The sequence below is a fragment of the Pleurodeles waltl genome, chromosome 3_1, assembly GCF_031143425.1.
Source record: "Pleurodeles waltl isolate 20211129_DDA chromosome 3_1, aPleWal1.hap1.20221129, whole genome shotgun sequence".
NCBI lineage: Eukaryota > Metazoa > Chordata > Amphibia > Caudata > Salamandridae > Pleurodeles > Pleurodeles waltl.
The window spans coordinates 1,263,673,202-1,263,686,246 of NC_090440.1; the positions used below are offsets into that span (position 1 = coordinate 1,263,673,202).

General features: G+C 43.7%; 1 protein-coding gene across 2 annotated transcripts in view; it reads right to left on the reverse strand.

Moving 5' to 3' along the window:
- The window catches only part of LOC138285083 (contactin-associated protein-like 5), a 1,227,365-nt gene that overhangs the window by 120,333 nt on the left and 1,093,987 nt on the right, over positions 1–13,045 (reverse strand). For both annotated transcript variants that reach the window (XM_069224601.1, XM_069224602.1), the window contains exon 21: positions 11,725–11,812. In XM_069224601.1, the coding sequence (XP_069080702.1) occupies positions 11,725–11,812 (88 nt within the window). The remainder of the gene's footprint in view (positions 1–11,724; positions 11,813–13,045) is intronic.

Sequence of the window (13,045 nt, forward strand, 5' to 3'; positions counted from 1 at the left end):
AGAAGCAGGAGAGCAGTCAGTTTGAGTTTTTCCAGGGGAATATCCTTAAGATATCCCAACAATGCAACTAGGGGGGTGGGTTAAAATTGCAAGTCAACAATCTTGTCAATGGCATCGAAAACTAAAGGCTAAAACCTCCGTACTTCAAGGCAGCCCCAAACCGAGTGTAAGAAATCAGTGCAAGGCGCTGAGCACCATGCGCCGTGCGCATCCTCCAGGAGTCTCATCTTGTGTAAACATTTTGGAGTTCTATATAACACGGAGATATCTGAAGTGGACAAAGGGCAGGTGGTAATTGGGGGACAGCGTCTTCCCTTGAGCACAGCAGAAGTGGCACTGTTCTTCCACAATGGGGGTGTCAAGCGTGTCCTACCATGCATGTCAGGAGCAGGGTGTTCGCTCCAAGGCTATTGTCTTCATATGAGCATATATTCTGGTAATGAGCCTGCGCAGGATGGATTCATCATAAAGGCCTCAATGGCTTGGAAGGTGGGGGGTGCTGTGGAAAATGATTTATGCGGCTCATGGATGGATGCTCACAGATAAAAGTAAGTAGCGTGTCTAGTATAAAGGCGTCATGGCACTGGAGGGCTTTTGTGAAGTGATAAAAGAACCATCCGGGTAGGCATCACTCATGGTCCGAAGGTGTAACTTGCATAATCTAATGCCAGTACAAGCATCCTGTGTAATTGGAAGCTCAAGGTGACCTATCAGGGGACTAGATGGGCAGAAGAGGACATCCAGGTGGATTTGTCTTCTCATCTCATCCCATGCCAACACCATGCATCCCACCATGTCCATCTTAGACCTTGGATGTTTTGCAGTTTGGAACATTACCACGTGAAGGGGTACAGGGCAACGTGGTCATGCTCAGGCGCTCTGCGCCATGAATTGGACTGGGTACAGACAATAATGAGCAAAGTGTGCTTGTGCACTCAAGCAGTAAAGGTCCAGGTCCAGAGCTGCCAGCTCACCCTGCTCAAATGAAAGTGTGAGAAATTCCTAGGCAATTCTGGGTTGTCTGCCAGGCCATGCTGGTGTCACCAATAGGGAGCAGAGCTGGTGCAGAAAGTATAGTAGTAATGGAAGTGGGGGACTGATTAACAGGTACAGAAAGTTAGGGATGATCGCCATCTTGGCCAGGGCTAGTCTGCTGGTCATAGAGAGGGGGAGCTTTTTTCAGGCCTTCCCCCACTCCTCTAGCCAGACCATCAGGAGACTGTACTTGAAGTGCCACAGCAAGTCCAGGTCATGGCTGAGTCACCAAGATACTAAATTGGTTTAGTTGCCCATGGTAGAGACACCTCCTGGGTAGCTGCCATAAGAGGAAAGATAACGGACTTTGCCCAGTTGATAAAAATTTCTGATAGGCCGCCAAATCGAGTAAATTCCCTGATCAAGGGATCTAAGTTGACATGGGGGTGTTTAACGTATAAGGTGACATCATCCACATACACAGAAACCAGCACTACTCGGGGTGCAAAGGCAAAGCCACGATGGGAGTGGTGTTGGCTGAGGCAAGCCGTGACTGGTTCCATCACGATGTCAAACAAGATGGGTACAGGGGGCAACCCAGCTGCGTGCCCCCAGAGACCGAGAAGGTAGGGGAGTTCAGACCATTTATATGAAGGCAGGCTACCAGCTGTATATGGGGGAGGCAAATTAGTTTATTACGTTTAAAACTTAGACCCAGCCAGGATAGCAGAGCGAAAAGGTACAGCCATTCAAGTGAATCAAAAACCTTAGTAGCATCCACATAAATCGCAGCTGCACTGAGACTGGGCTTGATAGTATGAAGAAGTGCAAAGAAGGATCTGAGGATGTGGGAGGTGGAGCGTTAAGGGGGCAAAGCCAGATTGATCAGGTCTGACTATATGCAGCAGCAGTGGCAGGAGTCTAAAGGCAATCAGTTTGGTGAGGATTTCATTATCTATGTTCATCATAGACAACGGTCTGTAGTAGATGCCTTTCTATGGGTCATTATCAGGCTTTACGGTGGCAATAAGTGCCTCAGAGAGCGAGAGAGTAAGCACACCTTTCCCCAGGGACTTCTCATACATGGCCAGGAGGTGCGGACCAGAGGAGGAACCAACTCTTTATAGCTCTGTCTGCTAGCATTGCGCCAATCACCTTGATGATGTCTTCTGTTGTAAATGGCTCACTGAGGATCTGACATTGTCCATCACTGAGCCAAAGCGATTGCAATGAATCAAAAAAGGAGGCTAGGTCCAGAGAGGCAGTTTCCTGAGTCGTCTGATATAATGTAGTATGAAAGGGTAGTCATTGCTGATTGCACTGCTCCCGTCCCTGTCACAACCTCATCTCTATCGGTCCTCAGCTCAACAATACAACCATTGGCTCAGGGCATGCAAAGCATATTAGCAAGCATATTGCCCGCTTTGTCTCCCTCCCCATCGTGCTGAGCCTGAGCCTCTCTGCTAAGGTAGTGTGCATCCCTCTGCCTGGCCTCCTCAAAGTCATTAACTTTGTGATGGATAGAAGCAAGCATAGAGTTGCTTCAATCCGCAAAAACCTGGAGCTCTAAAGCATGGATCTCTGACTCTAGGAAAGCCTTGTCACCGCGAAAGCCGTGTAGCACTCCAGCCTCCTTAGATTTGCACATTCCATGGATGATTGTCTTGAATGTCTTCAAAAGAGCAGAGCTAGACTCAACTGAGCTGGTTTTGAGGGCAAACTACTCAACAATCAGTGCCCGGACTGTCTCTTGAAACACCGGGTCTCGTAATGCCCCAGCAGGGAGATGCCATGTGAAGGCAAGAGACTTAAAGTGAGGAAGGGACACTTAAAAGGAACCGGAGCATGATCGGATAATATGCGTGGCATTTGTGGTACTTCATTGGTCCACGTTGCAGTGTCCTGTGAGCTCAGACAGAAATCAATGCGTGACCAGGCTAACTGGGCGGATGTTATGCACATGCCATCCTGACAGCTTTCATGGCCATCTCTGGACAGGTCTACAAGTCCCCCCACCCAACAACATAGCCCCAGGCCCAAGAGTGCTTGTCAGTCACCACATTTCAGCAAAAACCTTGGGGTCATCTACACTGGGGCCAAAGACAGAGATGAGTTTAAGCAGATGACCCTGAAGGGTGCCAAAAAGGATCACCTAATGGCCATGCTTGTCACAAAGGGAGTGGTGGGTGTGCCAAGGGAGGCCTTTATGGAGGAGCACTGCAACTCCTCATACATTATTCGAACAGTATGCTATGTACTGCTCTCCGATCCATCCCCCCTTCAATTGGCCCAGTGTATGTTCTGTCAGGTGCAATTCTTGAAGAAAGAGATATAGGCGCCATGCAGCTGCAAGTAGCCCAGCACAAGACAAGACTTGCACCTATCATTCAACCAATGTACATTCCATGCCACACACATCACAGGTGCCATACCAATTTGTTCATTTACAGTATTAGGTGGGAGGACAAGTCGTAGTGGAGGTTAAGCCTATGCAGTGAAAATGGTGTATGTGCTCTGAGCAAAGGGAGAAAGGCGAAGGTAGAACAAGGGGAAAGAAAGAAATACAAACCAATTGCAGCTAGAAACAGAAACTCTGTATCCATCCCACCCACCTCCATCTACAGCCCCCAACCATGCCAAATGCACCCCACCCAACCAAATTAAACCAACAAGTGTCAGCAATAGTATGCAATCGGGGAATCATCCCAAAGGGGGCAAGCTAGAGTTCCGGCTTCCTCCCAGCTGTGGAAGAGCTGAGTGACTGAGGTAGCCAAACTACACCCATATGCTGCCAAATTAACTGCAGCACAGCTAAGCACAGGGCAAAAGTTCTTATGAGTAATGGTAACCTAGAATTGTTCAAGAAAGCAAATTTAAGCCAGCCTGAGTCAACAATGGTAGTCAGTGAGTTAGAGAGCAGCCTTTGGTGTGGCATTTAACCTAATCGTTCTCACTGTGGTGGCCATTCTCAGTATTATTAGACATTGCCTGCGATCCAGTCGGTGTCAGCCTTAACAAACTTGACAGCTGCGTAGGGTCAGTGAAATATGTGGTTTTTCCTGCATGAGAAATTCTGAGTTTTGCACCGTACAGCAGCGAATACTTTGCGCCTATTTTTTTAAGAGAGCGTTTGACTGGTATGAAGTCTCTCCTAGCTTCCTGTACCAGCTCTGTGAAGTCTGGATAGAAGGGCATAGACAAGCCTTGTAAATGAGGTCCAGTTGATCTCTGGCTAGCCGCAGCACTGTTTCTCATTCTCTGTAATTTAGTAGATAGGCAATTCTGAGCCATGCAGGGGCACTGGATGGAGGGCGTGTGCCCAATGATCTATGCACTATCTTGACCATCAACATGGCTGAGAGGGACTCCTCAAAAAGTGTACACAGCATCATCTCAACGTAAGCTACCCAGTGACCCACTATTGGAGATTCCAGAATACCTACATTTCTGAGGTTATTCCTTCTTGAGCGCGCTTTGAGATCTTTACTCGTGTTGTGGATGACCTCTAATGCATTTTCCATCTGCAGTATCTTCTCATTCATCACAGTCATCTTGACTGTCAAATCTGTCCGTCAGCAGATGTATTTTAGGTCAATAGCCATAGACTGTGCTTCAGATCCGGAACATTTCTCGTATTGTGGGTTCCTGATGGGCACTCTCTCCACCACCTAGGCCCAATTGGTGTTCCTCCAGTGCTGATTCCATTGTGCACGTCTGCCAACTTTGGTCAAAGGAAAGTTTGGATTGCTTTGTGTCACATTTCCCTATCTTGGTGGTCATACATAGGAGCACTTACAGCCTGTCGGTGATGACCGGAGGAGTAGTTAGTGTTCTGAGGGCCAACCAGTTCCCACTGCACAGCCAAAGGTCCATTTTTAAGGGGACACTGGCTGATGGGGAGATATTCCCCCCATTAGCTGCATATACGACTGTTCCAGAAAAAAAGCAAAAGAGAAGCCCCACCACTTCCCCATCATCCTGTAAGGGGGGGTATGTGCAGGACAGCAGGCAGGTCCACAAGCAGTGGTAATGCCTGAAGAGGACCAACTTAACCTTGCAACACGGTCACTAGATGTAGACTGGCAGCAAAAAGCAGGGGTTGGGGTTGAGAATCAGCCGAACCTCTCAAATATTGTGGTGTTAAGGCTGATGATCCTCAGGTTAAGGAGAGTAGCGCCACTGTGCCAGGGCCCAATGTGTAAGTGGACAGAGGCATTTGCATGTCAGGCAGGCAGTAGTCACCCCTATAGCTATCAGTCATGCAATGCAGAGAACAGGAAGAGCAGAGAGGATGCCTGAAAGAGAGCGTCAGCAAGAGTTTTTAATTTGGGGCCCAGGACAGTATAATTCAATTCAATATGGCAGGGAGTGCAGCAGCATTTATTTAAGGTCTGCAGCCTACCTGCAGTGCCAGGCAGGCCTGCTTCTTCTACGCCTTCTGTTTGGGATGGCGCAGCCCCTTCCAAGGGGCTCCTTCATCTCTGCCCCTTACAGGGGGGATGAGTACCTGTTCCACACAGATTTTGCCAGTGGTTGAAGGCGGTCTGTGCAGTCAGACCATCAGTATGCCAGGGCCTGCCTGGCACAGAGTCCTCCTGCTGGGTGAATGCTGCTGCTAGGATAAAGTCTTCTTTTGTTTGCCGCAGCGCAGCTCCTGACGCCCTGAGCCACAAACTGCAGCCATGGCCTGCAGTGCTACCAGGCCATGCCTCCCCAGGCCCCACTAGGCTGCACTGTTCACTGTGGTGGCCACGGGTAGAGCAACGTCAGCAGCACTTGTTAAATGAGGATCCTGCAAGACAGTGGAACACTGTGTATATATGTAGTTGTCACCAGGTACAGATGACTGCCCCTGATACAGGATAATGCCAGGTAAAGGTCTTCTGGCTGGCAGAGCTTTACAAAGAGGCAGCCATCTTACAGCCAGGCACTCTAGTGCCCCCCCTCACAGTCCATGAACTTTGCCAGCAGGCCAGAAGCAACATTTAAATCATACAGCTTGCTTGTGTGCTGCTTTGAAGTCATTCTATGACTTGAAAGCCGCTCACAAGCAAGATGTTTACTGACAGGATCGCAAGAGAGCCTCAAAGCCCCCATGGTCCTAGCCAACTTTCTGCATTCAGAAGGAGCTAGCATTGCTCCCGCTAGCATATTTGCATGCAGGAAAACAGATGAAAACACTTATTTCCGCAAGCAGGAGCTGTTTTCAGTCACCAGGGCCATCCATAGGTCAATAAGGGAGGTGGCCATCCCGGGAGTGAGGGGGCATGCAGACCCCCTCTACATCCTCTATATGGCTTCAATTGCCTAGGAGAGGTGGCAGTCCATGGGGTCCGAGGGGCCATGTGGCCCCCTATTAATTATATGAATTGCCCTGGAAAGGTGGCGTCCCCAGGGCTGCAGGGGTGGTCGTTTGGCCTCCCTGCATTCACTTTATGTTTAGCCCTGGGGAGGTGGCAGCCACCCGGGCTGTGGGGTAGGCCATGCAGGCCTACCCCCACATTATTAGTAAATGTTTTGCGGTGCGGACCTCCTGCATTATTTTAGTATGATTTGACCCAGGAAGTAGATAGTCCCTGGGGATTCAGCCAAGTCCCCAAAATCTAGGCAAAAAAGAAAGAAAGTGGCCAGGGAAGGAATACCCTGAGCCCTTAGCCTTGGTTCAGGGGTCTCTCTGGGACCCCACCAGTGCTGAAAAATATTTTTTTTAATTCTTAGAAAAAATTCACAGACCGACGTGCAGATTTAAAAAAAAACAATTGTGGTCTCCTATGCTCTAAGTTTATTTGGCCCTCATTTTGTGTTTGAAGTATGGTTTACCTTTCTGTTGTCTATAGTACAGATTGTGGTGCAAACCATCAATGGTGAACCTCAGGGGATTGCAGGTTTTGGTTTTGTAACCTTAACTTTAATTTAACTGTCTCTTTACATTTCATAATTTTTTTTGGAACACGTTCTGGTCTTGTAATCAATATTAACCATAACTTCATTTATGATAATGGATAACTCTGTAATATGGGCCTGTACTGCCGCTGATATTAAAAACAATAAGGCCTAAGGCTGAACGGTTTGTAAATGTCACTAGAATCTAACAATGACAAAATACAACAAAGGTTGATCAAATTATGTAAATTCAGGAAATATTACATAAACTTATGTTTTGTTATGTAAAATGCCAAACTACCATTTGAAGCTGTATATCAGCATTTAACAAATAGTGTAAAAAATACAAACGCATCATCTTGTGCTCTGTCTTTCCCAATATACCAGATGCATAATTACATAACATGGCCTAATAGTGTGATTTCTAGAATTTTCCGTAATAAGAGTAACACACAACTACAGCAAGCACAACACAATTTTCCCCCAGGGCTATATCGGAGCATATCACACATACATCTCATTAAATACTTTTATACTGCATGTTTATTTAGGGGTACTTATCTTGAAAAGGCTGTTTTCTTCCAATTGTAACTAATAATGGGCACTGATTCCAATTAGAATATGTAGGCTTACCTTTCAATAATAAATTATTGGCAAACAAAGAACAATGGAGTGGGCCACAAAATGTTATTCTGTGGCTGTAGCATTTTCCACATAATTATGGATTCACTTTATTTGCCAGATAGTTTGCTGTATAATTTGCAAGATTTGGAGATTTTACAACAGAGAAATATCTGAGTTAGCCATTTGAGAATGTGGGGCAATGACCCTGTACCCTACCAAAAAGAAATGGTATAAGGAGATGAGCAGACACTCCATGACTCCTTGGGAAAGGGGAATATGTTTCGAGATGACATTAATGAAAATAATATTGACTGAGAATGTGCCACATAATTTGCATTTCTTTTGCATAATTAGGTAAACCTTGCAACATAATTATATCATTGCTGCAACAAAATCCTAGAAGCCCACACAGTGTTAAAACTCTGTGGAGCAGCTTGGAGGCTGTTATCATGGTGACAAAACGCATAATTCACAAAAATATATCAATCCTTGATCACACACAGCTTCACCACATTACCGGCACCGCAACAGTTGTGCATAAAGGATATAGAAACCCTAGATGGACAGAGGTTTTTGGGGCCCCTTGTGCAGCTGTGATACCCACCCGCCTCAAATTGATACAATTTAAATATCTCCACAGAGCAAATTTTACACGACGCGGAGTATGCTGTATGGGTGTAATAACCTCCCCAGTGAGCTTATGATGTGGCAAAGAAGAAGGGACCTTCCTCCACACAGTATGGCACTGCTCTGGGCTGAGGATCTATGGGCGGGGTGTTACAACTTGCTTTGGGGAGGTTCTCTCCTGGGTTATTCTGCTAGATCCCAAAGTGATCCTTCTTTATAGCACAGAAGTCATTGATGGATACCGCTATAAAAGACTACTACTATTCGTAGAACTCACACTAGCAAAAAGAGCTATTGCCAAAATGCGGAAAGCAAACACCCCTCCATTGCTTAGTGTTTGGAAGAATGCGCTTGACCACTGTATGGACCCCAAGGTAGCTGTCTACCAAGCTAGAGGCTGCCCCCAGAAACACACAAAGGTGTTTCAGCACTGGGCCAATTATAGGGGCATAGTTCTGGTACCCATTTGTACCCAGACCTCTCTACTAAACACAGACATACAGGAATAGTAATCAACAAGACAGGGGCCAACATTGCTAGAATCAAATGTATGCTGTATTATGGGCTCCCCAGTAACGCAGGTTCAGAGGTGGGGTGTCATAAAATTGTCTGTGTATGTTCTTATGTTATTGTTTATGTGGTTGATGCAGGGGGTCTAATTGCAAACCTCCTCCTTGTATTCAGTGGACAGCTTGGCCCTATGTTAATGCCAAAAACACAATAACATTTGTTATGAAAACAAATCCATATTTCACAGAGAGTAATGAAATATTTCCCAAGTTTTGTGGTTCACTGTGAAATATTAGTTTTTATCCCACTGCATTTAGTTCTATAAAAGCACCTAAGCATGCAACAAATATATATACACAGCAATGCAACAAACTATACTGAATACATTTCAATGCGTTCTGTGCTTTTTCTTTAAAAAGGAAAAGTATTACAAATGATCTGATGTTTACAGCATGATGAGTGAAAATACACTGTATAACACCCTCATAAGCTACCAGCAATGCACACTAAAGAAAGGTCACATATATAATCACTTAAATGTATCCTAAATGTACTCTGGACCATATGGGCTGGAGGCAGCTCTGATAGTCTGTGTGCCAGTAAGGCTGACCCCTTAAGATACAATATCTCGAACGCATCTAACAGCGTATTGTTGTATTTTTGAAAAGACAAACCTACTCAATTTGTCAGGGTATCATCATAATAATCAAACACAAACAATAAGTCATTGACCATAACGCACTTCAACTTTGAAAACATTTCAAACAGATGCCACCAAAGATGTACTCAATTTGATTGCATCAATATTAAAAGTGTGCAATGATTTTAACTAATCTTACTTTGACATTAACACAGCTCCCTAGCAACTATGGCACACTTTCTAATGGTGGATTTTACCTGCTACGGCAGATGCTACATGCAGGATCTTACTTACAACCAGACATTATACCAAAGCCAATTTGGGCAGCCGAATCCCACTAAGAAATGGTTACAACTGTGCACACTGAGGGTTGGGGCATTGCCTTGCATCAAGCTATGGCCCTGCATTTAGCAAGCTGGGAGGCTAATCCCCACTGTGCACGGTCCTTGGCTGTGCACAGCAGGGTTTACCACAGGGCATGTACAATAGCCAGGTCTTGTGCCCATTCAGCCAAAGGTGGCCAACCTGCTGATCACAGCCTCCCTCCATGCATACTGGGGGTATGCTTCAGGATGTGAACTCTATCCATGTCATGTACACAACAACAAATTAACCACATCATTTTTTGTGTTTTTTATGGTTCTTCTAAAGCACTCCTTTGTGTTTGATCTTTCTTTTTACTGTTACACTAGTTTTTGTTTGCTTTTACATATTTTACTTTTTTGTTATTTTTTTTAAACAATTTCCTCAAACTAGCCCAAACTGCTGTAGATGGGTTTGGCCCACAGAGCTTTGACGTAGTCCTGCCATTATTAAGTTCCTTTTATTTTTATTTTTTGATAAGCAGACTCTATTGTATTTTTTTAGTTTCTCTTCAAGGGGTGAAACCCTTCCTGGTTCCGATTGCCCACAAGTCATGGAGTACCCAGTAGTACCCATCTATTGTTATTTTTGCTTGGTAGCATACAAGACCTCAGTAGCATGCACAGTCACAAGTGATAAAGTTATCTGTGTAGCACATCTCACAACGGCCACCACAGATAACTTTATTGCTTGTGCTCTTAAATCTGATCATTTGAATCCACACTCCCAATTATGGAACCACTGATGAGAAAAGGTTGACATGAAAAAAGATTCCTCATTTGAACATCTGTTCTCTTGGAGGATCCAGCCCAGATATACAAATGTTAACCCTCTAAAGCTTACTTTTTAAAATGCTTATATCTCAAAAACCCTGAATAAATGAACACAAAACCAATTAAAGCACATTCTCTGAGAAACAATTGCATTTCTTGCCTTCAAGGGGTAACCCATCCTTATTCCCCTTTCCCAAGGAGTCATGGAGTGTCTGCTCATCTCCTTATACCATTTATTTTTGGTAGGGTACAGGGTCATTGCCCCACATTCTCAAATGGCTACCTCAGAGATATTTCTCTGTTGTCATCATAAGTCTGAATGTTCCAATCACCAGTAGAAGCTGTGGAACCATTGATCTTAAAAGGATGACTGAAAGAAAAGGCTTCCTCGTCTAACTGAATTCCTTTTTTTTTTTCCTTTACTTTTCCTTTATTGTTTACATTTCTGGTCTTGTGCATATTCTACACATTCCAAATGCCCAAGATATTCAAAAGTAACCTTTGAAAGCTCACTTTCAAACTTTTTAAATGCTTATACCTCAAAAACTACTTGAACAGATTAACACCAAATCAACAAATGTATGCTTTCTTAGTAAAATTCCACCTTCTTCCCACGTTTGGTGTGAATTTGTTCATATGCAAGCACTGAGGGCAATAGAAAATATTCTGACTCGTGCACAATGGGAAAACATATTTTTTATCTATCTTTTATTCTGTATGCATCTGTATGAAAAGTGACATGCTAGACTTTGCCAGACTACACTGAGCAATTTTCAAATTTAATGCAAATCTGTGCATGAGGTCAATAGATTTAGGCAACTCCAAAATTCCTTTTCAAAGAAAAGAGTGGCTAAACTATAGCAAATGTTATTTAGAGCTACTATGCTAATAAACACCCATTTACAACTGTATTTAACCAGTGCACATCATATTCCAAATTAATTTCAAAATACAGCATAACAGACATGAGAAAATAACTGTTTACTAACAGTCTCAATGTCACAATAACCCTGCTCAATTTCACATTTCCCATCAACAATACTTTATCTAATTACATGAGATTAACTATCTCCCAGTGTTAGGAAGATACCTTATTTTAAAACAAATACAATTCAAAAAAGCCAAATTCAAAACCATATATGCAGATGTGCAAATTGTAAATGACTTTTACTACAGTAACACAAACTATAATATACCCAATACTCATCCACTGTATTCTCATTTATTGTGTCAATCAGAATCAAATACATAGTTAAGTCACAATTGAATAAATCACATGACTGCACCCTGGAATCATTTTGTAAGTTATAAGATGCTTTTAAAACTTACCTACAATAGCTCCCAAGGTGAGTGATTTCACTGCCTCGAATTCAGTTTCTGGTGCAAATTTATAATTAAGTTTGGGAAGTTGGTCAACCTGAGAGATAATAATAGAAAATGTATCTATGCTGCACATTCTTTAACTAGTTTGTGTTTTCAATAACTACATGGCATGAGGTTGGAATTTAAAAAAAAGATATATTTTAAGCTCAAAAGAAACATTGATACAAAGTAGTAAAAAAGCCAAAATTGTTTTGTCTGTTTACCTGAAATGGAAAGCATATATTTAATTTAAAAGTACATCACAATTTTGACCTGCACCCCAACTGAAGGCTTCCAGAGTGACTTCAAGGGTGCATCTGCTAGACTCCAGTTCAGAGCCACAAGGACATAACAGGCTCCCAACCACTTGAATCAGTACCCAAATTCAGCTGGAGCTAGGCCCTACCCCCCTCCAATAGTGTATCTCAGGTCCTGGACCTTTGGGCTCTTTGCGACTGTGAACAGGGATGTTGGAGCCAAAACCTTGTCACTCACACAGCCAGCCAACGCAAAGTTTTGTCAACTCACCCTTCTGCTCTACAACCTCGACCACTCGTAGAGAGTACCACAGCGAAGCACCACCTGTTTCTTTTGCAATTACAACAGGATCTTCTTGCTGCAGTGACACTCATCCATGGAGCTAAATGTGCTATATTGATCATTGGGGACTCTTCACTGCTCTTTGCAGCTACCATCTACACCTTGAACCGAACTCTTTGCACTGGACTGGGAAGGTAACTTTTCAATTGGTCTAGCCTGGTCCCTGTATCCAACCTCTGCTCCATCTTGCTTTAGACTTTTAGCCAGTATTTTCACTCACATCTTTAAAGTTGTATATCTTGGTGTCTACTGCTTGGCTTTTAATCATTTTGGTCTTATTTTCTAATTTCCCCACTTTTCTAATTTGGTGTATGATCCTTTTTGTGTAGTGTTCTCATTATATTACTGTTTGAAGTATTGCACAAATACTTTACACATTGTCTCTTAATTAACCCTAACTGCTCTGTGTGCAGCTTCCCGAGGGTTGAGCCCAGATTAATTTAGGGTTTGCTTGTGGCTTCACCCTGACAAGGATTGTGGTTCCTGCTTCAGTAGGCCTTCACCCCCTCAACCAGTAATACGATTTCTTACAGGGTTCAATGTGATTACTCAGTCTCTGGATATAAGTTGAATGTTTCTGAGACAGACGTTTATCCTTTAAACCAATTATTTTTACATTTTAAATGTGATGGTTTAAATTTTGTATGGGCCTGCCAAAAACTATCATAGTATTTGGTATTATTTTGAT